The sequence below is a fragment of the Cavia porcellus genome, unplaced genomic scaffold (genome assembly GCF_034190915.1).
Source record: "Cavia porcellus strain 051 isolate PalLab524CR breed Dunkin Hartley unplaced genomic scaffold, mCavPor4.1 scaffold_32, whole genome shotgun sequence".
In the NCBI taxonomy this organism is placed as follows: domain Eukaryota; kingdom Metazoa; phylum Chordata; class Mammalia; order Rodentia; family Caviidae; genus Cavia; species Cavia porcellus.
Window position 1 is genome coordinate 45,554,930 of NW_026947515.1, and position 27,914 is coordinate 45,582,843.

Here is a 27,914-nt window from a genome sequence, read left to right on the forward strand (position 1 = left end):
GGATCCTTCGCTGTCATTAACTTTTCTCTGAGTCGTCTTCCTCCACCCCCATTTCTGACAGACACTATCCCTTAAGGGACCGCCAAGAGAGCAAAGCCTGAGAGAGGTGGGAGAAGGACAGCAGTTTGGCAGTGTGTCTTCAGGCTTGTGAGGGAGTGTGCAAGGTCGGCTTTAGGAGTTTCTCCTTTGCTCTCCCTGGATCCTTGGAGTCCACGCTGCACGAGCAGAGACCATCGTCCTGCCTGCAGGTGGAGTTCACAACCAGCTTCTGTGAAAACCTGCTTTCAGTAGGCTAGAAACCAGGGCGTGCCCATCTCCATCTGGTCCCTGGGTCAGCGCAGGGCTTGCATCCTCGTTTCTTCGTTCAGCGACCACAAAGTGGCTTCTGCTGGGGTTGCCTTGCCCCCAGCGCGGACTCCTTTTCTTGGCGGAAGGAGCCGATCTGGCAGCGCGCTACGTCCTACAAGGCGCGGTGACGTCGCGGAGGGCCGGCAGTCGGCGCGGGAGCGGCAAGTGCGCGAGTGTGTTCGTGCGGCTCGAACGCGAGCTGGGAGGCGCGGGGGGCTGGGGTTGTGAGGGTTCTAGGGCGGCGGCCCCAGAGCAGCGGTGACCGGACCCGAGCGGAGAGGGCCAAGGCGGCCGGACCAGCTGGGGATGGGGCGGCCTGGACCGTGCCCTTCCCCTGGGCGCGCTTGCGGCTCTGGGGGCGCCCAGTGACGGTGGTAGCGCCTCTAGCCCGGCAGCTGCGAGGCCGCTTCGCTAGAGACCCCGCGGCCGGCGGCAGGCCGGGCCATGAGGAGCGGCCGGGGCCGGGCTAGGCCACGGTGACCCCGGCTCCTCACGTCAGCCTCCTTCGTTTCCGCTCCGGCTTGTCGGCATGAGCGTCCGCCCGGGTCCGGGGCCGCGTCTGCCCCCTTCCCGCCGCCCGCGGGCGCGCTCAGGGCCCGCGGGCCCGCGGTGCTGATCCCGTTGCGGCGCGCTGCTCTGAGCTGCCTGCCCGCCCGCTGTATGCCTCCGGGGCGCGGCCATGGAGGTGGTGGGCGACTTCGAGTACAGCAAGAGGGACCTCGTGGGACACGGGGCCTTCGCCGTGGTCTTTCGGGGGCGGCACCGTCAGGTGAGCGCCGCCAACCCTGCCGGCCCGTTGGAGGTCGGGACCCCTGGGTGTGAACCGGACGAGGGGCGTCCTGAGATTTGGCGAAGCCGCTAGAGCCAAGACCTCACCACCACCACCCCTTGGCTTGCTGCCCTGGGCCTGCCTTTGTGTGCGCTGTCAGTGTCGCGGGGTTTGTTTTGGTCTTGCGAGGATTGTTTTGAGGCTGAGCTTCTAGGCAGCGCTCCACCTACCGACGGGCGCCAGGCCACTGATGGTCCCCTCCTTGTCAGTGTGCTTGGTAACCAGAGTGCGCTCAGGGATTCGCCCTTATTTGTCGCACGGAGAAACCTTTCCACCTGAAGTTACTGTGGACCTCAAAAGACTGAACAGTCCTTGCATCCTTCGATGCTCGAGCGTGGACAGACCTTTGGTCCTCTCCTCTCTGCCGGGATCTGCCAGGGCTTGTCACCTCTGAGGTTGATGTTTGCAGACTGTGGAAAATGGGCAGCTTTCCCATTAGCTTTAGGGTTTCTCAAACTGGGAGGTATCACTTTTCCCACATTGGTTTTCCTACAACCCGACCAGCCAGGTACTATGTTACTCCTCCTGGGTTAGGCGGACTTACAGTGGAAAAAATAGTTGGAAGCTTCGTTTTCCATCCAAATAAACGAACAGAACATGTTCAAGCCTAAGGAAAGGAAAAAAAAAAAAAAAAAAAAAAAACCAAAAAAAAAAAAACCACACCAAAAAAACCCTCTGCTGTTTCACAAGTAAGGGTCACATGAGGTTTTAGAATCTAAAGAATGTGGAAAAGCTTGGAGAGTGGAAATAATCATAAAGGCTTTGACTGTTGTGATTGTTGCCAAGGACCATGTTCAAAGGGCACTCTCTTTGTTGCTTACTTTTTATTTATTGTGAAAACAACTTAAAACTCAAGGAAAAAATTAAAAGACATAATAATCCACCTAAAATAGCAGCACTGTTTTCAACTAACCATACTACTTTCCAAGTTTATATAAATCACCTTTTTCCATAGTTTATATGCGGTTGTAAACTGTGATTTCCTTTTTTTTTTTTTTAAAGTTGGTGCTAGTTCCGATGTAATCTTCACATTTACTATTTTTAGTAGCAGTGTTTAGAACGTTGACTTGTTAAACTGATTTGTGAAATAATTTTCCTATTGCTGGAGACTGAGGTTCTTTTTTATTTATCCCCAGTGTTGCACATTTTATCTGTTGCTAAAAACATTTTGTGCTTATAGATTTTTTTTTCTGTTTGTGTGTAATACTTCCTGGGAGTAATCCTGTTTTTCCTTTTCAGAAAACTGATTGGGAGGTAGCTATTAAAAGCATTAATAAAAAGAACTTGTCAAAATCACAAATACTGCTTGGAAAGGAAATTAAAATCTTAAAGGTATGTTACTTTGTATAGTATAACACACTACACCAAAACTTATTCTAAATTAAATTATATGATGGCATCCTTTGCAATTGGTAGATGGGCACAAGTTTTGATAATTTTCAGCTGCTCATTTTTATATGCTGGTTTTTGAAGCAGTGAATACACTGAAGCCAGAGTTTTGTTTTGTTTTCTGGAATAAGGTATTGCTGTGTAGTTCAGGCTGGCCTGTAACTCATTATGTAGCCTAGGAGGGGCCTCAAACTCACAGTGATCCTCCTATCTCAGCCTCTTATGCTGAGATTGTAGGCATGTACTACCATGCCTGACTGACAACTATTTTTTAATACATATTTGTGGCTCTTGGCCAACTTTAAAGAGATTCCATGAAAACTGATTTTAGTGTTTCAATTTTTTGCTTTTTCAGTTACCAGGTTACTATTTGAGAAGAGGATTAGGCAGGTTAATATATCTAGTTTGTTGTTCATCTCTTCTGTTAACCCTTTTCACTTTACAGTTAAGTTTCTTTGGGAGGAATGGGACCACTTTTTTTTTTTTTTGAATTGAAGGTTTTTTTCCCCCTTGGAGATAGTTTTTTTATATTACACCTAGCCACAATTACCCAAGTGAGATGTTTTCAGGAAAAAAAGAATTGCATGGTCACATACATTTGGAAAGTCTTGTTTAACTGAATAGTTGGACAGTTACAAAACACATCGCTCACTAAAGACAGTGAAGAATTCTCCCAGTTTTAGCATATTTAATTCAGTTTCACGGTGTGGAACTTTCCATCCTTCCTTGTGGAGAATTTTTTGGTAAGATTTAAGCTTTTAGAGTTGAGAAATATACTTTCTTTTAGGCAGATAATACACTTTTTAAAAGCACTTTGGAATTTTGATTTTCTGTTGATGTTAGAGATTTAAGTGTGGTAGTAAGTCTGTGGCCATTCTGACAGTTGCGTTTGTTTTGTAAACAAGAATACTGACTTTGTTAGGATCCTGCAAAATGGTGGTGTTGTAAAAAATATTTTGGCCCTGTGTAAAGTTTGATTAGGCACATTTTGGTTTTTAGTAGATTGAATTTTTAGATGTAATTTGCTAGAAATAGTAAATATATGTGTGTACTTAATTTGCACTTGCATATTGAAGTATTAAAATTGCTAGAATACTTGCTAACCTGAAGTCTTAATTTCTTTAACAGGAACTTCAACATGAAAATATTGTAGCACTCTATGATGTTCAGGTATCTTATTTTGCATTTTTAAAAGTTCTTTTTTATACAAATTGAGGTGATTCTTACCAGAAATTTTACAATTGGCTTAATTCTTTTTGAAGAGACATATAGTTTGAGTTACGCTGTTAAGAAATTGTTTAAAATATGGATCAATAGTCTAAAATAATGTGCAGCGTGGGTACACTTATTAACAGTTGATAATGTACTGTCAGGATAGTTTGTTAGGTCAAGTAGGGAAATGCCAGATCTAGCATTTCTGTGATATAGAAAGTGTATTGTAGCCTATTGAAAAATTAAGTGGAACTTTTTTCTTAGCAACATTTATAAATCATGGAAAGCAACATTTATAAATCATGGAAATGTTAGGAAATAAGATGAATAAAAACAAGGCTCTTAGGCACATTCATAATCCAGATATATCTGTGATTATCAGTGTGGCATTAGAATCATGTTTTATCTGGAGCTGGGGAAACTGCATTTTGTGTGTGTGTGTGTGTGTGTGTGTGTGTGTGTGTGTGTGTTTTGTCTTTTTGAGGCAGGGTCTTGCTATGCAGTTCAGGCTGACCTTGAGCTTACTTTGTAGCCCAGGCTGGTTTCGAACTCCCAAGGATCCTCCTGCTTCAGTCTCCCACGTGCTGGGATTACAAGTGTGCACCACCATGCCCAACTCTAATGTAATTTTCTAAAGTAAAATTTTTCTATAGTCAGAATTACCCTTTTCAGAGGTCAGTGTTGGAGAAAGTACTATTTTTTGAGTGGAACTCCAGATGTACTATTTGCTATATTTAGGGATCATATTATATTTAAAAAATTCTCTCTTATATGCTAGCCACACTTAATGTGGTGTTCACTGTGAGAGCTGAAGGCATTGAGGGATGTGGAGGGAACAGTAGGTTTAGATTTTCCCTCCATTTTTCAGGGCAGGCTATTACATGTAGTTCAGATGTCTTTCTTATGTTTTGCTTAGTTTGCACAGTTGAATTCCAGTAAAAATACTTAGCTATAACTTTTTTGTATTTATTTACATTATTTAAATTCATTTTGCAAATTTTGGAATGGTTACAATGTGTCAGTCATTATTCTGAGTGGTAGGTGTAAAGTAGTGAATAAAATAGTCCTTGTTCTTAGTGTGTTTAATTTTAGTGGGTTGGGAAAAAATGGACTGTTTTAGATATATTTTTTATGTAGTCATTCTTCACACGGTCATAGCTGACCAAAAAGTGTTTAACTAAACTCATATTATAAGCTATAGTGAGTTGTTTTTCCCATTTTAAAGAAAATTTTTTCCAATTATAGAAAAATGCAATAAAATAATATATCTTTTATTATTATAGTTCAGTTTCTAGAATTGGAATTACCAGGTCAAAAAGAAAATTTGATCATAGAGTATGCTTGCTTTCTAGAAGTATTGCAGTTTAAACTACTATGCATGGGATATATGAGTGCTGTGGGTGTATTTTATTACCTGTTTAAATGGGTATGAATCAGAATTAAAGCACTGTGAGAAGGAGGGAAAAACTTCAAAAACTAAACTCATCTCACAGTCCTAGTTGAAATGTCCATTCTACTCAGAGTTGTTTGTGTAGTTTGTCTTTCGTATTCTCTATAGATAGAGGGCAACAATTGGTACAAGTTGGTGCCTAGTACAAAAATTGTTAAGAAATATTAACTGTTAATTTGCCATTCTTGGAGAGGTTCAGAAAATTCTTGCTATTGAGAGATAGGTTTCTCTTTCTGAGCAGAGAATATTTAGATTTTTTTTCCTATCAGAATGAAAAGTATTTTTAAATATTGGAATTGGTTGTAGAATGAGATACCATGAGGGCAAATGTACTAAAAAATCTGAATTATCAGTCAGGAATTTCAAGGTGACTACATGAAAAAATTTTATTTTTTACATTGTGTACTAGTACAAGTAATATGTAAAAATAAAAAATATCAGCCACATACATACACGTGGGCTCATTTCTGGATTCTTTTAGGTTTTCTATCTATGTCATTAAGGGGGCTGAGTGGGCAAATGATAGAATAAAATGCCCATGATGTTTATTTTGTTGATGGCAGTGCTGGAGGAGCGGAGGGTGAGGATTTCTGAATATCAGGAAAGGAGAAATGTGCATGTGTAGCTGTAGTAAACTCTCAGTGGTCTGGTGGCTAGTTATGTGGGTCTCACTTCTCAGCCCTTCTGATCATTCAGGTAACTTTCCTTCTGAGTTCTTTTCTGGTGCCTCAGTATTACATGAGTTTCAATTTGCCTATCGGTGATTTCACTGGTACTGTTGGTCCTATTTATTGTAGCTACTCATGTTCCAAGTTACATAAGTACCTTGTTTTAAAAAAATATACAGTATTTTGTAGGGGGAGCCTGAAGGTGGGGGCAATTTAAGAGAAAGAATGATTGAATCTGTGGAGATCTCCCTGCTTTGAAGGTAGAAAAACACAGGATGGTTTGGATGAGTGGTCAAGGATATTAAAATATTTCTTTATTGGATGAGTGACTGAACAAAGAAAAGTAGTTTGTATAAGTCCAAAATTGAGAATACCAGAATAAGAATTTGACCTTTTCTCTTGAGTGAGCACAAGTTAATGATGACTCTTAGGACTCCTCTTAAGAATTCTTAGCTGCTGGGGCTGAGGATATTGCTCAACAGTGCAGTACCTGCCTGGCAAGGACAAGGTCCTGGGTTTGATTCCCGGCACACACACAAAGAAGACTTAATGAATTCTTAGTTCCTTTTTCTCTGCAATAGTTAGAATATGGTACTATGATATGATTAAGCAACACCAATTTGAGATAATATTTTTGTACTTATACTTGATAAAAGAAAATATTATTGAAAGTTCTCAGCATTTAATTTCTCAGTAATTTTAGGGGTCATATGTTTTGGTCTAGATTTGATCAGATTTCACAAGGAAAACTGTGTAGTTCAAAAACAGATGATTTAACTCTTAGAAATGTATTTTTTGTTTTTATTTCTGATAAGAGGAAGCACTTGATCTGCTAACCTGCTGGGCGCTGGCTGTTCTCTGTCTTCCTGATTTGTCGGAGAAGAGCTGCTGTTAAGAGAAGGCAGGCAGGCATCTGTTTTAGGTTCTTCATGCTGGGATCCTGCTGTGGCAGGAGCTGCCTCCTCGTTCTTTAGCAGAGGGTAAATGGTAACCATTTTTATGGGCTTTTTTTTATACCTCTGGGATCAAGGAATTTTGGCATGAATGTGTTTTAGTTTTTTATCTAGTCCTTGAGAAGTAAGTGAAGCAAGTATCTTGAGTCACTGAGTTTCTTGTAGACACAATTTCACATTCAAGTTTTGTACTACAGTGTCCAGTCCCTTAATGGCTATGGTGAAAGAACTTTGTGCTAGGGCTGGAGATTTAGCTCAGTGGCATAAGTGCCTGCCTGGTAAGTGCGAGGTCATGAGTTCAATCCCTGGTATCCAAAAAAAAAAAAAAAAAAAAAAAAAAAACCCAAAACTTTGAGCAAGCCTATTGTGTTTGCTCATTGTTGCAGGGAAGTACACAAGACTGGCCTGTGGTGAAGCCAGATTTTTTATTTCTGGTTTGGATGAACTGATACTTTCTTAAAATCCAGGAAGAATGAATTGTTACAGAGATGAAATAAAAAGGGCCTAAATTGACATTAAGGTTTTTTCCCTCTGATGCTAGAGATAGAGCACATTCTGTTGTGGACGCTATACCAAGTGCTGTAATGCTGAACTACATGTGATCCTGGGCCCCAAATTACTATAATCAGGTTGATCAGTCAAAATTGTTTTGTAGAATTGCTTTAAACCATTTCAAATTCTTAATTTCTGTAGTTATTTCATTATGGGGCAGTGTGAAGTATTTTCTTAACTAGTACTGGTTCTTGAACTGACTCTGAGGAGTGCTGCTGTAAACTGCCCGATTTTTGTCCTGTCCCTCTTTGTTTTTCCATAGAACCTTATATTTGCATTTAGGACTTTGGTGAAACCCAGTGCTACTTGGAAGCACTCTGCTTTCAATCACATTTGAACACTGGTTTAAGTTAAGCCACTGGGCAGCCTGGTTTAAATTTTATTTTTAATTATTATTATTATTATTTTTATACTTTTGAGGCAGGGTCTCACTGTATTCCAGGTAGATCTTGAACTCAGTGTGTAGCTCATCCTGGCCTTGAAATTGCAATTCTCTTGCCTCAGATTCCCAGTTGCTGGGAATACAAGTGTGTATCATGACACCTGGCTCCCAATTTAAAATTTAGTTAATGTTATAAAAATTCTTTGAAGAGTCAATAGACCACTCTTGGAATTACTTATCTAAGCAGCAGACCAGGAGTTATATACATTTGAGGGATGTTGTCAAATTTCTCAAATCAGTTCCTTAAAGTCTTAGAACATATCTTTGTGTAATGTATGATGAAACATCTTTTTATCAGCTATTCCTTAGTAAGATTATCCTAAATAAATAAAAACTAGAAATACAAAAAGCTCTATATCCTGGGTGATATATTCCAGAGATCAGAATGTGTATTTAGTATTGCTGGGGAGGATTATAAGTTATTTTACTACCCAGAATGCTACTGAGAAACTTTCCAAATGGGAACATTTCTCAAAGGATTAAAGAATTTTCTTCGTTCACAAGTGGTAGATTTACCTTGTTTTTTTGTCTTATGTGTTGTTTTAGGTTAGTCATAATCAAAAGTTGAATCCTTCTTTAGTTCTTGCCATAAACAGAACCAAATTTTTTCCTTTTTTTTTTTTTTTTTCTTTTATGGTGTTGGGAATCAAAGTTGGGGTCTTGCACATGCTAAGTTGGAACTCCAGCAGTGAGTTGTACCCCTCAGCAGTGAGTTGTATAACCTCTCAAGAGTTGTACTCTTGATTATATTAGTGTTATCAGAATTTGATTTGGTTTTGAGGAGGAGATCTTAAATCATTCTTAAATCATGTTGGGAATTTTAATTTCACTTTATGGTGGATTTTGTGAATTTACTGGTTTAATAGTGAACAGGAGTATTTTTATTTGTTTGTTTTTTGTTTTTTTTTGAGACAGAATTTTGCTGTTTAGTTCAGGTTGGCCTTGAACTCATTATATAGTCTAGGCTGGCCTCAAAACATCCCTCTTGATCCAGTCTCCAGAGTGCTGGGATTGCAGGCATGCACCACCATGCTTGGCTAGTAATGAACAAGTGTATTTTTGTTAACTATCATTATTTTTAAATTTAGCATTTGATATTTTTTCTAAGTGATATTTAATGTTTGCTTTTTAGGAATTACCCAACTCTGTCTTTCTGGTGATGGAGGTAGGTATTTGTAAGCCTCTATTTGATTTATTCCAAATTCCTTTTGATAATATGCATTTTAAAATTGACATTAGGTTATTACTGTATTAGAAATTTAAAGTTAATAAAATCAGTTTTGCAATCTAGACTGTATAAGGTATGGAGAATTTAAAGTTTTGATTACATAATGTTTTAAAAGTGGATTTGTATTCATACCAGTGGTTTTTAGAACAAAAATTAACTGGGAATAGATCAAATTTATCTTGAATCACTGTCCTTATTTTAATTACTTTTTTCTTTTGTATATCAGTATTGCAATGGTGGAGACCTGGCAGATTATTTGCAAGGTAATTTGTGTGTGTATGTGTGAATGTTCAATAAAGATAATACTGTAGTCTGTTTAGTTCAAAGTTTAGTTTACTTGTTTACCCATTAAAAGATGCAATAGAAATATGCAAAAAGATGGTATGAAGAATGTGATTATTCTGTATTGCAAATACATACTAATGAAAAAAGATAGTAGAAGATCAATACATACTGTACAACCTATAAACAGATCATGGCAATTGGTGGTGAAAGCACTGATACTCAGTGGATACCCCCACAAAGGGTATGGATAGTTTACAAAAGAAGAAACGGCATATTTAAAATGTTTAATTTTACCTACCAGCCAGGGGGCACAATGAAAAATGAAACTTAAACAGTCTTTAAGATACAGAACATTACCCACATTTGCAAATTGTGTTGAAAATATAAAATACACTGGACGATAGCACCAATTTAAAAACTGTTGTTGAAATGCCCCTGTAAGCCATTCTGCAGTACCATTTCCATCCTTCTTTGGAGGCAGCTATTGCCCTGAATTTAGTAGTTTTAAAAAATCTGTTAATTTAGGTAAAAAATATTTCAGAATGTCAATTACAAGTAGACAGAATGCAGTGAGATGGGTACTTTCATTCACTGCTGGCAGGAGGGAGTTGAAGTCAGGAAGCACTCTGCTTGTTCTTCTACTTTGTTGTCCATCTCTGATTCTTGTGTTCCTTGATATCCTTGGTTTCCTGGTAAAAACATCTTTTCTGCTGGAGTTAGGTCAAGTGGCACTTAACGGTTCAGAGACCTCATTAGAATATCACCAATGTAAACAATTTTCTTGTGTGGCAGACTAAGTTTAATTTTGGTAGTAGTTTTGTCTGTTATTTTGAACTTTGTGTTTTATTTTGTTTTGTTTTTCCTGTGTGTGTGTGTTTTTGAGACAGAGTCTTACTTCATAATTCAGGATGGCATTGAACTCACTGTGTAGCCCAGGCTGGCCTTGAACTAATAGGAATCCTTTTGGCTCAGCCTCTGAGTGAGTGCTGGGATTATAGGCATATGCCACCATTTGGCTAATTTTGAACTTTGTATTTGATTTTCTACAGCAATATTGTTAGGACAGGAAACTAAACCGTAAAAAGTTTAAGAGCTTGAATGTTGCATTTAGGCAGGTAAACAGTATTTTCATTTCAATATGTGTGTCATTTTGGTTTTTCTTTCTTTTTTATTTATTTATTTATTTTTAGTGCTGGGGATTGAACTCCTGACCTTATGCTTGTTAGGCAGTCACTGTGCTACTGAGCTATATCCCTGGGCTCCATGCTGTGATTTTGACTACATTTATTTTTATTGGTACATGTTTGCTGTGTGTAATGATTACATGCATCATGGGGCCTCGTAAAACATCGTAATTCTTTTATTTCCCCTTCCTCTCTTCTCCCTTCCACTTCCCTCCATCTCATTTTGTATTTTTAACTATTCTTGAGTCCTCTCTTTCAGAGGTTTTCTGGAAATCTCTTGCAATTTAAAAACACTTCTAAAAACATGTGAAAAAGCTGGGCATGGTGGCACATGTCTGTAGTCCCAGCACTTAGGAGACTGAGGCAGGAAGATCATTGTAAGTTTGAGGCCAGTTTGAGTTACATAAGTTCAAGGTCAGCCTGCACTATGTAGTGAGACCTTGATGCAAAAACAAAACAAAGCAAAACAAATAAAACCCAAAAAACAACATGTGAAAGAAATTACGGTTTTAGGAAATCATCTGTACTTGGCATTAACGTAATAGCCTCTGACAACCAGGGTTTTAAACTGTGACTCGTCTAAAAACTGAATGTGCTGTAAGTATAAAATACACACTGAATTTTGAGCATTTCGTCAGAAGGAGTGATGGAATCTTACTACTTTTAAAATATTCATTACAAATTTAAATGATAATATTTTAGATGTATTGGGTTAAATATATTAGTTTTTGTTTGTTTGTTTTGAGACAGGATCTCCTGCGTAGTTCGGGCCAGCCTGGACTCATTAGCCCAGGCTGGCCTCAGACTTATGACGATCCTCCTGCGTTAGCCTCCTAAGTGCTGGGATTACAGGAATGTACCATCATGACCAGCTACTCACTTTGTAAAATGTAGCCACTTGAAGATATAAACCTACATATATGGCTTGCATTGTATGTTTTGGAGAGGTCTGCAAAGTTTTACAGTTTTCTGCAAAGTCTGGAATGTATAGAAGGTGGACAGCCATTGTATTACAGCATGAATATGTAGTTCTTTTATGTGCTCTGATAAATAAAACTTAAATATTTCCAAAAAATAGAAAGTAAATTCTGTCAAATCACAGGTTTAAAATCAAAAAAATTTCAGCCAGGCATGGTGACACATGCCTGTATTCCCAGCAATTCAGAGGCTGAGACAAGGGGATCACTGAGAGTTGGGAGGACAGTCTGGACTACATAAAGAGCTCTTGTCTCAAAAAACAGAACAGAACCACAAAAATAAAAATGAAATAAAACAAATTTTAACTGGGTACAGTGATGCGTACTTGTAATCTCACTACTGTAGAAGACTGAGGCAGGAGGATCAAGTCTGGCCTGGGCAATTTAGTGACTTTGTGAGAGTCTGTCTCAAAAGATAAAGAATGGGAAATAATTTGGTGTGAAATCTGTGGTTTCAATTTCCTATCACAAGAAATGAAACAAATTCTAAATAAGTAAATTGTACTTTACCATTAGTTATTGCAGAACATACTAAGTGTGACAGCTATCTTAGTGTTAATGTGCTCAAAAATTCATTCAAAAGAATTTTGATATTGGCAAAGTCTTTAAAATATGCAGTTCTTGCTGAGTGTGGTGTTGCACACCAGTAATCCCAATATTGGGGAAACTGAGACAGGAGGGTTGCCTTGCGGCCTGGGCTACATAGTGAGTTCAAGGATGGCCTGACCTACATAGTGAGACCCTGTCTCAAAAAGCCAAAAAAAAAAAAAAAAAAAAAAAAGGAAGTGCATCATGTAGAAATTTCAGTTTATGGGATTTACTGATGTGAGTTTTTATTATAGTTTGTGTTTAGAACAGTTTAGGCCATTGTTTCTATTACCCATGGAAACAGTGTTAGAATTTGGATTCTGAATCAAGTAAATTTCAAATATCTTTAATTATGTGTCATGAGACAAAAATACAAGTTGTAAACAGCTATAATCACTGTAAGATAGCAAAATTGTTTTAAGCCTTAAATATAGATGAATGAAATACAAAAATTCTATCCATTTTAGTCATTGCAATGTAATTTAACTAAATGTTCAAATAAAGCTCTGTGGGCTGTGGCTGTGTCTTAGTAGCAGAACACTTACCTAGGAAGTATGAGGCCCTGGGGTAGGAAGGAAATGCTAGCTGCTGATTTGACTGGGCTAATGTGCAATACGGTAATGTGTATCTTGACATAGACAAGAAGGTAGCTCTGGAAGAATGTACTTCAAAAAGTCCTCACTGGAAAAGAGTTTTGTTTTTTAAGGACATGAATATCAGTATGTCTTTATGTATTTATATATTTTTTTGAAGATAGGGTCTTACTTCATAGTTCAGGGTATTAAACTCACTGTGTGGTCCAGGCTGGCCTCTTGCCATAGCCTCCTGTGTGCAGGGATTGTAGTGTGCACCACCACATCTGGTTAAAGTGATTTTAAAACCATGAAATGTCACTTGACATGACATTAAGTTGTTTTAAAAATTGTAACATTTCATTTGTTAATGTTATTTTTACCTTTCTTAAAATAAAAGGGTTATATAGAAAATATTCTGAGAATTGTATGGACAGAAATGTGTTCACAAAGGATTTAAATAGGTTCAAGGATATTAATCTTTAATGTAGATTAAGCAGTTGCATTTGTGACATTTAGATCTGTTGCAATAGAAAGTTTGTATTTGTATAATTAATTACATTTTGAATATTATGTGCTAGGCATTTTTCTCAAGTCTTCATTATTAAGCATGTTATCTTTTTACATTATCATAACAGCCTCATATTTTATCAGCATTATGTCCAACAAAGATTATTTTCTAGTGTCATGTAGGAAGAGTGGAGCTAGAATTTGAACAAAACCAGTTCCTCCATACCAGGATATTAGCCATTAAGTGCCCCAAATGCTATAGTACTTACTGAATGGTAACTACATTCTAGTAATATACACATCACCTCCTTATAATAGCGAAGTTATCTCTTTTTAAAAGTATCTTTAGTCATGAAAGGTCCTGTGTAGGACAGTGATGTTGGAAGGAGGAGAGACGAAAGGAGAGAGATGATGTGTAGCACAGGATCCTCACAGGTGCAAAAGGCAGTGAATTCCACATAAAGATTTTACCTTGTTTTTAATTTGTACTCATGTAATGTTTGGGGTTAAAAAGTAGGAAAGGAAAAGCAAAGAACACTAATGAATCAAAAATAACAAATGCAAGTTAAGTTTTTTTGTTGTTTTGCAACAGATTGGTTCCCATTTTCAGATACCTCTTATTGACTTCAATTATTAAAGTGAAAAGATGAATACATGTGAATCCTATTTCCTTATTGCTTTCATGTCCGCCCTCACACTCAATTCTGTTGATGGACTACACAGATGGTATTTGATTTTGTGTGCTTAAATATTTATGTAACTCCTTTTCTATCAGCTAAAGGAACTCTCAGCGAAGATACTATCAGAGTGTTTCTGCATCAAATTGCAGCTGCCATGCGAATCCTTCACAGCAAAGGAATAATCCACAGGGATCTCAAACCACAGAACATTTTGTTGTCTTACGCCAATCGCAGAAAGTCAAGTGTCAGTGGTATTCGCATCAAAATAGGTAAACAGCCTTATCTTGTTTCATGGAAAGGACATTTTTGAGACTCAGTATTTATAATTTTAGTTCAGCTTTGTTAGAATGTTGCATTTTATTGGTGCAGTTTTGAAATTTTTATGGAGTTCATTGAGGTCTATTTAGATACTGTAAATTATTTAACTTATTTTAGCAGCATATGCTAAATCTCAGACAAGGCTAAATTATAAGTATGGATCCCAGTAATCTTCCTTTGTTAGAGGAAAGTTGATGTAGTGGCAAATTAGTTATTAGTAGCAAATTAGTTATTAGTAGCAAATTAATGACCCTGATTCTTTATAGGTCATGAGATTTTGACATAGTGATCCAAGAAATTGTCTTGTTTATCCTCTGGCAGTCTTTTAGTGCTCTTGTATCTCAAAATTATTTGAAGCAATTAGTAAGAAAAAAAAGTTCAAGCTTAATATCTGGTAATGATATTTAATGAGAGCTGTATTAGTGGATCATTTATACAGATTGGTGCACTTTGTAGTGTTGATTATCGCTACTGTTGTTTTGCTTGTTGAAATTGAGATAGCTGTTTTTATATTATTTTTCTTTGGCGGACATTCTTATTAGTAAGCTCTTTATTTTTCACAATTCTTTTGTGGCTTCTCATCTTGTACAGAGTCATATGATCTGTGTTGTGAGCATAGGTATCATTTGTTTTTCTATGTTTTGTGAAATAGCGGATTTTGGCTTTGCTCGTTACTTACATAGTAACATGATGGCTGCAACACTGTGTGGATCCCCGATGTACATGGTGAGTGAGAGTTTGCATCCTTCTGTGTTTAAAGCACAGCACCTTAAGAATTGGAATCTTAAGTATAACACTTGTTTCCAAGTGAGACAGAATTTTTATAGTCTGAATTGTTATTTATTTTACTGATAACAGTTTTATTACCAATAGAGCTATAGTAACAGATGTCTTTTATTTTAGCATAGGGGACTATAAAAGAGAATCATTTTTGCCTATTTTTATTTATTTTTCCTATTTATTTTTGTGGGACTAGGGATTGAACTCAGAGCCTCACACCTTCTAGGCAAGTGCTGTACTACCTCTGAGCTACATCCTCAGCCCTTTTCTTGCTTTTCATTTTGAGATAGGAGCTTATTAAGTTGTCCAGGCTGCCCTTGAATTTATGACCACCTTACTTCAATTTCCCTAGTAGCTGGGGTTACAAGCCTGTGTCACTGGTCCCCACTTGCTTTTATTTTTAAAAAGATTATTATGATAAAAGTCTATTAGATTAAACTAAAAAATTCATGAAGTATAGTCATGTTATATTTGATGGCCATTACTTAAGAATACCTAAAAAATAATCTACTACTATTATAGAATATGATTATTTTTTATTTATTTGTAAAAAACTTATTTATTTTGAGTCAAGGTCTTGCTTTGTAGTACAAACTGGCCTTGAACTCACCATGTAGTCCAGGCTGGCCTCAAATTTGAACAGTCCTGCCTCAGCCTCCTGAGTGCTGGGATTACAGACTATCATACCTGACTTCATCTTTTAAATGCTGTCTGTATGTTGTAGTTTTTTCCTTCAGCCTCATACTTACTGCTGAAAATCTTATCTTTTTATATTGATATTTGTCATGTCTGTTAGGGTTGTGAACTAATGTGTAGTATTAAATCTACAGATACCTTAATTCTAGAACTTTCAAATTATGTGACGTAAATAAATATAGCTATTTTAGTCTAAGTTAATGATGGGTTTATATTCAATTACAAATTCTTCCATTCAGGCTAAGGGAATATTTGATTGATAATGTGTATGTTTAGTATACTTAAGTACCAAAAAAAGGAAAGGAAATTTCCCTAAAATCAACTTTGAGATCAAGGGAATTAGTCACAAAAGGTCAAAAAAAATTTTTTTTTTTGATACAGGGTCTTCTTGTGTATCCCTGGCTGGCCTTGAACTCACAGTGATCTTCCTGTCTTAGCCTAAATGCTGGGATTACAGGTGTATGCCACCAGACCTGGCTAAAAAAAATTGTTTTTCATCAAATTAACTTTCTTGATCATAATTTTATTGCTTACATATAATAAATTTTAAATTTGAATAAAATTAAAATATTACTTTGTACTCTATTGTTTTTTGAGACAGAGTCTCACTGTGTATGTAGTTCAGACTGACCTCAAACTCACAGTGATCCCCAGCCTCAGCCTTCCCAATGCTGGGACTATGGATGTATGTCACCACACCTCCCCATACTTTGTACTTCTTTTTATTTTAGATATACATAATGATAACATTCATCATAGGGAATTTGTACCCTTATTTCCCCATTCCCATTCCCTACCATCAGCCCCTCTCCCCTCTTTATTTATTAAAGTTTTTACTTCTGGGGCCAGAGATACAGCTCAGCAGCACAAGTGCCTGCCTGACAACCGCGAGGTTGTGAGTTTGATCTTTAGTACAAAAAATTGTACTTCTTTAGATGCAGTTACTTTACCTTGAATGTAGAGTGCTTTAGCTAATTATTAAAAAATTAATTATTTAAAAATTATGGAGGGCAGTAAATTAGACTATATGCCTGGAAAAGTTTTTTTATTCTTTGATTATAATCGAGATTCATATTTAATATCGTTCTAATTGTTGGTATTTGTGAAAAGCAGTTTTTGATGAAAAGTGGGAATATACCTGTAACAGCAACAGGGCAATGCCTTCCTTTACTTTGAGGACAGTTTTTATTGCTATTTTGCACCATAGTTTTTCTATTATTATAAAAGTTTTCACATGACAGAAAAACATATAGAATAATATAGAGAAGACCTGTACTTACCATCCATACTTAATGAAGTTAACATTTTGCTATGTGGGCTGTGGGCTTTTTTTTTTTCCTAAGTGGAAAGAAAATATTTCAGATTGTGCAAGTCTCTATTGTCTTTCCCTGGTCCCATTACCAGTTACCTACCTCTTATAGCCATTAGGAAACCTCAATTCTGTAATTGTTGTGTTATTTTTCTTTATTATTTAAACTCTTACTGTACTTTGTATCCATCATAATAGGTAGAAACATTTCTTCTTTTCATACAACATTGTTTTTGAGATTTACTTCTAAGTTCTTTGTAATAGCATTTGATTAGTTATATTACACTGTGTTAATTTTTTAGTAGTAAGGAGTATGACCATTACCTGTTAATTAATATATGCATATGAATTATGTAGCTAATATAATACATGTCTCTTGAAATTTTTTACTCCCAGGCACCTGAGGTTATTATGTCTCAACATTATGATGCTAAGGCAGACTTGTGGAGCATAGGAACAGTGATATATCAATGCCTAGTTGGAAAACCACCTTTTCAGGTAGCTTGATTTTTTTTCCTCCTATCCTTAGTTTTGAGTTCTTCTCATTTTGCAGTTGTGTTTGACTTATAAATGAAAATAGTGTTTTTGGCTCCTTTGTAACTTACATTGATTTTGTTACAGATAAAAACTGCAATGTGAGCCAGATGTCTTAGTACCTTTTGCTTTTCTTCTTTTACCTGCCTGTCCTTTCTAGTTGGACTGGGCTTAAAGGCTGGTAGATATTTTTAGGCTAGTGAAAACTAGCTGAAGTCAAGGCTGCTGGTGGGAAGTGGGTGTGAGTGATGACAAAAGTGCTTCCTGCTTAGACTGGTTTGAGGTCCTAGAATTGCTTATAAAGGGTGGAGCCAGTGTGGAAGAACATTAGAAACTATATCCAGTTCTGTTCCTGGTACTTCTTGTTGAGGACATAAATGCAGAGGCTTATGAAACTTATTTGGAGTCTTTTTTTCTTCTCTTTCTCTCTTCCGTTATTCTGTCAAGAAGTGGTCCTGCATGACTTCTCTTGGGTTCATGTGGCCATGTTATAATGTCAGTACATGGATTTTGAATGTGAAAACTGCAACAAAGTAGATTTACTTACTCAAGATGGTATAAAAAGGAGCCATTGACATAACCAAGCTATTAACTTTCAATTTTTGTGTGTAGAGGTTTTTCTATTGGTCAAGCAGTTCTTATTAGAAGTGTCTTAACTTGTTGCATGGAGACACTATAAAATGGCAATGTACTTAATTCTTTCGATCCTTTGAAGGCCTTAAGATAAGATAAATCCAGTTTTTACACAGCAATAGGGTGCCTGTTTGTAGGCCATGTAAGCTCTTGAATAGAGATTCTTAGCCTTTTCTGTTTCAGGATCTTTTGAGAGTCTGACCTCAGAAAAGGTACAGTGAACCTTTTCTGGTTCATATGGATTACTTCAGGGTTTATAGGTTCTCTAACACTCAACTGTTGCTCCCTTAGCAATTTTACATAGCTTTCAAATTCAAGTCCTATGTTCTATATCAAAAATAAGAGTATCGATCATATGGCTTGGAAGTTTTGTCCTGCTTTGCTTAGGACATTAAACTTTCTTTTTTTTTAAACAGGCTAATAGTCCTCAAGACTTAAGGATGTTTTATGAAAAAAACAGGAGCTTAATCCCTAGGTACGTGTTTAGATTACACTGGGTTTTACTATATGTGAACACAGTGTTATTTGAATTTTCCGTTTTATGTATTTCTGTTCATGTCTTTTTTCCAGTTGATATTAATGTTGTAATAGGAAATGTGAAAGTTGTTAACATACCTAAAACATTCCTAAAATAGGAAATTTAGAAAATTACTGCAGTAGTGCTATACTTTTAAAAAATGTTACCTTTAAGAGAAAAATATTACAGAAGTCACATGTATTCCTTGTTGAGAGGCAAACACAATAGATATGTATAAAGTAGAATGTAAATTTCTGCCTAGGCTCTGTTCTGCTTTCTAGGGATAAAAAGAGTTTGCTGTGTATCTTTCCAAATATTTTTGTAGAAATTCTTTAGACATGTTAGTGCTCGTTTATGTATGTAAGATATGATTGAAAAATACAGTGTGTGTTTAAATAAAAATATTTATTGCAATAAAAGACATAATGCCATTATCCCCCTCAGAAGACTCCCCTTGCTTCAAGCACTTACCCACCCTTCTTGCAATGTTCTGAAGCAGGACTGGAAGTCCTCTTCTGTGAATGTCTTTAACTGCAATGTTGTAGCTGCCTTGGTGACCTTCAAAATTCAAAATATTTATTTTTCATGGTTATTTTGACTTTGGGGAAGAACTAGAATTTACTCAGTGTTAGATCTGGCAAATAAGGTGAATGAAGACACACTATAATGTTTTTATTTTTATACATCTACATACTTTCAGAAGAATTCCATTATATTTTTGGGAGTTGTTCTGTAACTTGTTTTTGACTCTGTAATGTATTTTAGATGTTCATAGACAGTATGTAGAGAGCTGCTTTTGCTTTTTGAGTGACTGCATAGCGTTCTGTAGTTAGATACCCCCTATTTTATGTAATTTCTGTTATTTTCAATTTATGATCACTAAACAGGCTTCAGTAAAGTAAGGGAGTGTACGTCTCTGTGCATGCGTGCATGTATTGTGTGTATGCTTACTTACCTTTAGGCATTTAGAATTGACTCTTAGAAGTGGAATTGTTGGACTGAAAGATGTGCTCTCCAGTTAGACTACCTTAATACAGCAGTGTGGAAAATGCTTCTTCACATTTTTACCAATATTAAATCTATCAGATTAGATGTTTCACATATGGAACAGGACCAGTTAATTCGTAATTTGCATTCTCTTTATTAGTAAAGTCGGCTCTTTTCCTATTTACCTTAATATCCTTTTGTAATTTTATTCCATGACATGTAAATTCTTGTTTTTCATTGCTTTGTAATTTTCATATTGAGTTTAAGAAATTGTATTATTTCTCACTTGTATTTCTTTAAGCTCTGCCCTTTTGTAGACAGACTAGAGGTGGCTCTGTTTCTAATAGAGAACTTTATAGCAGCCTTTAATATTGATTGTGTTAAAACTCAAGCTGAGCATAGTGACACACACTTATAATCCCCATATTTGAGAAGCTGAGGCAGAAGAATCTTAAGTTCAAGTATAGCCTGAGCTACACACACAAAAAAAAAAAAGAAAAGAAAAGAAAAGAAAAAGTATATGCCTGTAATCCCAGCTCACTGAGAGGCTGATATATAGGTGGATATAAAGTTTGAGTTCAGCTGGGTCAACTTGGCAAGACCATTTCCCAAAATGAAAAATAAAAGGGGATGTGACTGAGGGTGGAGGCTCCAAGTTCAGATCCCTAGTACCACAATAAAACAAAGCAAAATACAAAAATGACAAAAAGTTTTAAGATGTCTATCCTTAAGAAGCACTTTATTCTTATAGATACTATACAGTAGCAAGCACAGTACAGGAATCTTCCCAAATTAATGTCATTTGTCAAAGTCTATTGTAAGGCTTTATTTTTCCCCCAACTTGAAGGTATGAGGTTTCAGCATGGTAATGTTATAGACGTATTATTTATGCTACTACATATACATTTTTAATTTACTATAATGAAGGGAAAAGTGATATAGCTACTATACATAAACTCACCACTTAAATTTTGTTTTTTCCTTTCCCTTAGTATTCCCAGAGAAACCTCACCTTATTTGGCTAATCTCCTGTTGGGGTTGCTTCAGAGGAACCAAAAAGATAGAATGGACTTTGGTAAATAATTGTTTCATATTTTGCTATTTTTTTAAATTTTATTTTTATGTATTCTAAAAAGATATTGTAGAAATTTCAGACAAAAATATCAATTATATTTTTATTTATTAGAAATATTTGAGTGCAAATCTGAGATATATAACAAATTATAAAGTATAATTGTGTATTATATTAGAAGGTATTAGGTACTGTGGGAAAATTTAAAGAAGGAAGAGATGATTGGTTGAGGATTGAAATTTTAAATAAGATAGTCAATAAAAACCTTACTTAAAAATGACATTTGAACAAAGACCTGATCAACTTGACATAATGGTGAGCCACATGAATATCTGTGGGAAAAGCTTTTCACACAAGTGAGTAGCTAGCATTAAGGCATAGAGCAGGAAGCATGTATAGAAGCTTGAGAAATACCTAGAAGGCCGTTTAGGGACAGACTGTTGGGAGCAGAGGAAAACTGACCTAATATTTTAAGAAGGACCAGACTGGTTGCTTATTGGGGATAGACTGTGTGTGAAGGAAGGTAAGAACCTGGGAGAATAATCAGGAAAGTATTGGTTACCCAAATTAGAGAAGAATGTAGCTTCTCGTAGTAATGACCATGGAGATTGTAAGAAACAGATGGCTTGTGGATCTTTAACCTTACAGAATTTAAGGGAAGAAAGGTAAAAAATTCTATAGGGTCTCCTATTTACCATTTCTGGTAGTCTTTGTTTCTTCAAGTGGATTCATGTCACTGATAATTTTTTTTCCCCTTGGCTCCAGTGTAGTTCCATTTCTTCCTGCTTCCTTTTGCTATTATTGATCTGCCAGTCATTGTCTTTTTAAAGAGTACATTCTCTTTTTTCATTACAGAATCATTTTTTAGCCATCCTTTTCTTGAGCAAGTTCCACTAAAGAAATGTAAGTATCCATTTTTGTATTTTTACTTAATGAATGAATGCAAGATGAAGGAAAAATTATTATTTTATGTTACAGTTTTATTAATTTTGAGGGGTACTGTATTGGGGGTTGAACCCAGGGCCTCACATGTACTAGGCAAGAATTCGACTCCTGAATTACATCTTTATCCGTTTTTACACTTTAATTTTGGGATGGAGTATTGCAAATAATTGCATAGGCTGGGCTTGAATTTGTGATCCTTCTGCCTCAGTTTCCTGATCAGCTAGGATTATAGGTACATTCCACAACTCCAGCACTAAGTAATGTTTTACTGTGCTTCTCAAGATTTTGTTGAGTTTTTCCTAGATACCTATAATTGTGTTTATTTAATAGTAGTTCTTAGGGGCCAGAGGTTTAGCTCAGCAGCACAAACACCTGTCTGGCAAGCGTGAGGTTGTGAGTTCCAATCCCAGGTACCAAAAAAGAAATAAATAGATAATAAATAGTGGTTCTTTTTTTCTTTGCATAATCAAGTTAGGATGGTTGAATAAGTACTATATTTTTACATGGATGCTGTAGTAAGTAGGTGAATGCAATTTTTTGTCACACAAAGATGCCATAGTTTTAACAGGTGTTTTAATTGGGTCTCACAGTACACTATAGTGTGGTGCAGCATTTTGTGTTTCTTCCCTAGCTTGCCCAGTCCCAGTGCCCACGTATGCTGGCTCGCTTCCTGGAAGCTCCTCTGGCAGCTCTCCACCTTGTCGTTTCGCCTCTCCACCAGTAAGTTTTGGTTTTATTAAAAGTAATCTTATAATTAGTGCTGTTACATCTAGGGGTGGATAGCTCACAATGCCATAGCACATCCTGCCGCTGTTCTGCTAAAAACACAGCTCTCAGCAATCTTAAATCTGATGCCAGTGAAGAACTAAAAAAGGGGCAAAGTTTAGCGTAACAAAGGATGGTATATTTGAGGGGAAAAGATGGAAGAGAAAGGGGATAGGCAGCTACTGTGAAGTAGCAGGAGGCTTCAGAACTGAAAGCCATGAACTCTTATCCCTGGTTCTTTTTATTGGGGACTTGTGTCTTTTTCCATTCCTCAGGTGGCTGGCCATGTGTTGGTATCTGATCTGTCTTAACTTAGACTTGTTTGCCTGTATTCCTTCTGGTCATAAGTGAAGTGGGGGTGGGTGGTATTAGGAAGGCAGCTTAAAGTCTAATAAAGGGGACATGTGAACTTGTGTGTGTGTGTGTGTGTGAGACATTAAACAAGAGTCCTTAGTTGTCTCTTACTACCCTTGTATTTTTGTCAGGTTGCTGAGGGGAACTGGCTTTCCTGGTCTTTACTTTCTGGCTTCCTCAATGTTAATGGTAATTAGGATGTTTGGTGCCTTTCCCAAGTCTAGTCTCTCTCTCCCTTCTTTGTCTTTTTAATTACTTTAACTGCAGAGTCTACTTGTGAAGGCCAAAACTGCTTTTAGCAAGTTTTCCTATTGATCTTCATGAAGATAATGAGATCCTATTTTATTCTTTTCCTTTTGTGACCCCTGACGCTACAATATTATTGCATCTGTTCACAAATGGAATCTGGAAATATACTGTGGATGTTCTTTTTATGTGTAGTATTTACTAATGCAGCTGAGATTTAGGAAAAAGAGTTGGGTCAAATGGATTTACCTTTGGACGTTTCCCCCTATCGAGCCGTGTAGCTTCAGTTAAAAAATGCCACTTCTCTGGGCCATTTTCCTAACAACAGTGAGTACAGTGCTATCATCTTTGTATAGGGTTTTGCTGATGAAACTTGCAGACAGTATCTGTTAGAAGTGGATAGGTACTATTTTATCTAGATTCTTTTTTATTCCTTTTTTTCCTCTTTTGAGTTGGTCTCATTATGTAGTTCAAACTGGCCTTGAACTCATGGCAATCCTTCTGCCTCAGCCTCCTGTGCACTGGTATTATAAGCATGCAACACCACACCTCGCTTTACCTGGACCCTGTAAATGTCAGGATTAGCATTGCCAGTGGTACAGTTGATACAAGGATGACATCAGAACCTCCAAATATGATATACAGAAAATATTGTAACTCCCAACCTGTTAGATGTCTGATATACCAAGTTTGTATTCTTTAAAACTGAAGAATGAATTCTAGGAACAATGGAGGTTAAGAGTAGGAAATATTGAGGGATAGAAAGCTTCTGTCGGAGAAGGACAGGAGGGGACATGTGGAAAGTGGGTTGCCTGAGGACCCTACTTTTCAGCATAAGTTTTATAGAACTCAACCACATGAGTACAGTATGGGTTAATACTGTGACCAACCAGTAAGACTGTAACTGTTTAGGTAATGTTAATCTAATGGGGAAGCAAGTCATGAAGCAAATGGGCTTGTAAAGAATAAAGAATTTCTCAGGTAGGTGATGGATCCAGATCTTGGTTGTTCACTGAGATTACTGATGCCTAGTTATACTTTATTAGAGTAGGTGTTATCACTTATCCCTTGGGTAGTATGTTAGCCTGGTCCTTTTGTTGTTATCCTGAGGCCTGGCCTCTAATTGATGGTCGCTGGCCATAGTCATAGTGTTTTTACCTTTTGTCTCGACTTTCTCTGAAGGGCCCAGCTATATTTGACTAATTTAGCTGTCTGAAATGCAGTGACCTTGGAACCAGATTTTACTGGCTTGGATTTCTTTAATTGTGATTATTGGCCTTTAGGGTTGCTCAAACATGTTGCTTCTGAAGTTTCTAATTCATTTCCTTAATGGCTGTGATTCTTTCAGTTTAAATGTTATATTTTTATTATGAAGATTTCTGATTTTTGTATTCACTACTTCCTACCATTGTTCCCCACTTTTGTGCTTTTTTAGATTGATCCTTCCTTCAAATCTCTACTGCAGTCTGTGGCCTTGAGACTCTTTCCAAGGCTGAAGGCCCCAGGCCTGTTAGGTCAACTATTGTATTTTCTAGATTAGCTAGGCGGACTTGAATTTCTTGAATTTTGCTAGTAGTGATTTAGGGGGGATAAATGTAATTCCAAAACTGCTAGATGTAGGATAGGCCAAGTTCATTTTTCCCAAAATTAAAGAATGAATTCTAAGGAACAATTCAAGTTAAGAATAGGAAAAATTTATTGAGAGCCGTAGCTTCTGAGAGATAGGAGAGGACTTGAAAGTAAGTTGCCATGGACCTCACTTCACAGAGGAAGTTTTATAGAGCAGTCAGGAGGTGAGTACAATGTGGGTCAAAACTGTGATCAACCGCTAAGATTATAAGTATAGTCACACAGGTAATATTGATACAGTCAGGAAACGGATCACATAGAAAGTATACATGGAAAGAACAAGGACCTTTTGAAGAAGGGGGATAGATTGCAAGCTCCTGTCACCATATGGGTAACTGATATGTGTCTAGACTTTATTGGGCCAGGTCATAGAAGTTAAAATTTTCAGCTTACTGCTTATGCCTTGGGGAGACATGTAGGTCTGGTTATTCCATCTTTATCTTGAGGCCTGGCCTTCTACAGATTGTGCCTCCAGCCACAGTGGTAATGTGTTCTCATCTTCTGCACCAACTCCCTTGAGGGTCTAACCCTGTAATATTTCTGCTGTCTATAATAGTAGGAAGGTGAGGGGGCTATATATGGAGGAATTGTATAACTTTAGCCTGTTGAGATAACTCAGATTTAACAGCACTCAGCAAGAGAACTCCTGTCTCTCCTGCTTATATTAACTGAGTGCCTTAACCTCTTGCAGTCTGTTTGCTTGTATATGAGGTAAATGTAGTGTACCTTCTTCTTAGGGTTAAGGATAAAGGCACATAAGCCCTTCCTGTAGTGTTTGGCTATATTAAATAATCAAGCAGTGGAAACTGTTGTTTAGGGAAACTAAATGGCCCATGGTTAAAACAGATGGGAAAGTTGTTTATTGCTAAGAGAAAAGTCTTTTTTTTTTCTTGTTGAGACAGGTTCTTACTATGCAGTTCAGGCTGGCAGGGCAACAAAGCAGGAATGTTTATAATTTCTAGTTAATAAGAAATAATTTCTAGTTAATGAGAAAATAGTATGGTTTGATAGACCTTTATTTAATAAGGTATATTATATTAAATATAAGATCTAAATTTAATTTACTAAAGGTAAGATGATTTCATCAGCTATCTTCCTTTCAAGATTACCATAGACTCATGTTGGAGAGTTGATACATACAGGCTTGTAATATGCTCTTTTTTAGAAGTGTCATACAAATATGCAGTTGCTGCTTTATTTCTGACAAATCTTTGAAAGGCACCCTGTTTCCAAAATCATCTGCAGCAGCAACAAAAAGTTCTTTTAGTTATGATACTAGCTACAGATTAAATGCTATTGAAATGTTAACTCTTGACTATAAATGTCTCATAACATTTATCAAATACCTACTTCAGGTGAAGTTCTCATCTACACTAATGAATGAGATTGTTACCTAGCAGGGCTGAGTCAGGCCTGAAACTAAGCCAGCTCTCTGAGTTTCTGAGTTTAAGTGTGAGAAAAGCCCATGGAAATAGGCTTTTTTAATAGTTTGGCCAATGGAGGGAGTGTTAGTGTGCCCTATAAGTAATAGAAATGTAGATGCATTCTAATTTATAGACGGAACAGACCAAAAGTGAGGAAATATCCATATATAAATTTAGCCAGGCTTTGGTCCAGAGGACTAAAAATATTGGATCATCCTTGGCATCAGGCCCAGCTGTAGGAGTTGGTAAGGTTGGTGAGAGTTTGTAGTTTACTTTCCCTGTAAGAGAAGGTTGACAGAACAGTTTCTTACTTATTTATTTAGAGACTGGGTCTCACTATGTAGTGCAGTCTGACCTTGAACTTGCTCATGTACCAAAAGTTTCTTAAAAAAAAAAAAAAAAGATTATTTAAAAGATCCATTTTACCTTGTTGGTTACAGGATGACCAGGTCTCTGATATAAAGGGACTTTTAATTGTGCAGACAGTAGATACAATCACTATTAGAGGGTTATGTAAAAATATTTTTATTGCCTATAGGAACATGGATAAAGGGCATCAAAATTGGGCAGGAAGGCCATTCAAAGAGGAAATTGGTTGAACAGTTTTAAAAATGAGTTAGTGGGGGCTGGGGATTTAGCTCAGCAGCATAAGTGCCTGCCTTGCAAGCAGGCAGTCGTGAGTTCGATCCCCGGTACCGATAAAAAGACCAAAAAAAAAAAAAAAAAAAAAAATTAGCTAGATGAATTAATTTTTAAAAAATTTAAAGGTATTGAGGAATCTCTATACATAGAGTCAGAAATGTGATTTAAGAAATTCTCTTAACTCCCCATGGTCACTTACATTTAAATTTTAGAATTAAGTGAAATTTAAAATAGTCAAATGAACCACATGTCAAGTGCTCAGGAGCCATAAATAGCAAGTGGCTGCTATGTTGGACAGTTCAGATACAGAATTTTCCTGTCTTTGCACAAAGGACAAGGCTTTTACCAGTCATTCAGTCTGTGGGTGTAGAGACATTGGTGATAGAGTGCAGGGGAAAAAAGCAGAAAGGGAGGCAGAGGCTGCATCTTGACAAGAGTTACATGAAAAGATGATTAGAACTGCCCATAAGCTGTGATGAACAACTTAAGTGATTTTTAAGTGTAGGAATGCTAAGACCCAGAGTCTATTTTAGCTAGATTCTTCCAAAGCAGGGTGGAGGACTAGATTGGAGAGAGGTACAGAGTACTTTGTACTAGAAAAATGAGAAAAACCTGAGATATTACAATGCTTATCATCATCATCATTTTGAGAACAAGAGTCCAAACTAAGGAAGGAGTAGGAAAGGAAAAGGAGGAAGGCAAATATAAAAGGAAGGTAAAGAATTTTCACGTCTTGAAGCTTGTTTGAGTTTGGGAGAGCAGCAAGTATGGAGCAGTGAGACCTTGTTGGTGACTGACTGGAGGACTGAAAGCAGAAGATGGAGTATGGTGGACTGAGGAAGATGTAAGTGAAGAATTTGAGTCAGTGAAGACAGAACATTTCAAGAAACAGTTGTTGTGAAGAGAAGGACTGAGGTCTTACTCAGGAACTGCTAATACATAAAAAAGTGATAGAATCAAAGGGTAGTAGAAATATGAAATATGAAATTTACATTTATGTGCAGAGAAGAATGAGAGAATAAAGGGACAGTCAGAAACTGTCAGAAACTGATCTGTGTCCCTGAGGAAGTAGGGGTGAATGGAGTGCAGAGTCCAGGTAGAGAGAATAGTTTTTTTTTTTTTTTTTGGAGTGGGTAACCGGGATCGAACTCATGACCGTTCACTTGGAGAGTTTAGTTTTAAATGAAAGAAAAGAA

At 37.0% G+C, this 27,914-nt stretch overlaps 1 protein-coding gene across 3 annotated transcripts in view; it reads left to right on the forward strand.

Moving 5' to 3' along the window:
• The first annotated feature begins 482 nt into the window (after window positions 1-482).
• Ulk2 (unc-51 like autophagy activating kinase 2) overlaps window positions 483-27,914 on the forward strand; it is a 71,877-nt gene continuing 44,445 nt past the window's right edge. Inside the window, exons 1-12 of one of the 3 annotated variants that reach the window (XM_003466199.5) lie at window positions 483-1,117; window positions 2,417-2,509; window positions 3,695-3,736; window positions 8,976-9,008; window positions 9,298-9,334; window positions 13,963-14,136; window positions 14,838-14,911; window positions 17,367-17,468; window positions 18,554-18,612; window positions 20,634-20,716; window positions 21,569-21,616; window positions 22,290-22,378. In XM_003466199.5, the coding sequence (XP_003466247.4) occupies window positions 1,028-1,117; window positions 2,417-2,509; window positions 3,695-3,736; window positions 8,976-9,008; window positions 9,298-9,334; window positions 13,963-14,136; window positions 14,838-14,911; window positions 17,367-17,468; window positions 18,554-18,612; window positions 20,634-20,716; window positions 21,569-21,616; window positions 22,290-22,378 (924 nt within the window). In that variant the 5' untranslated portion in view covers window positions 483-1,027. Of the gene's footprint in view, window positions 1,118-2,414; window positions 2,510-3,694; window positions 3,737-6,711; window positions 6,877-8,975; window positions 9,009-9,297; window positions 9,335-13,962; window positions 14,137-14,837; window positions 14,912-17,366; window positions 17,469-18,553; window positions 18,613-20,633; window positions 20,717-21,568; window positions 21,617-22,289; window positions 22,379-27,914 lie in introns of those variants that run through there. The other 2 variants (XM_063242323.1, XM_063242322.1) reach the window with 2 other exon arrangements.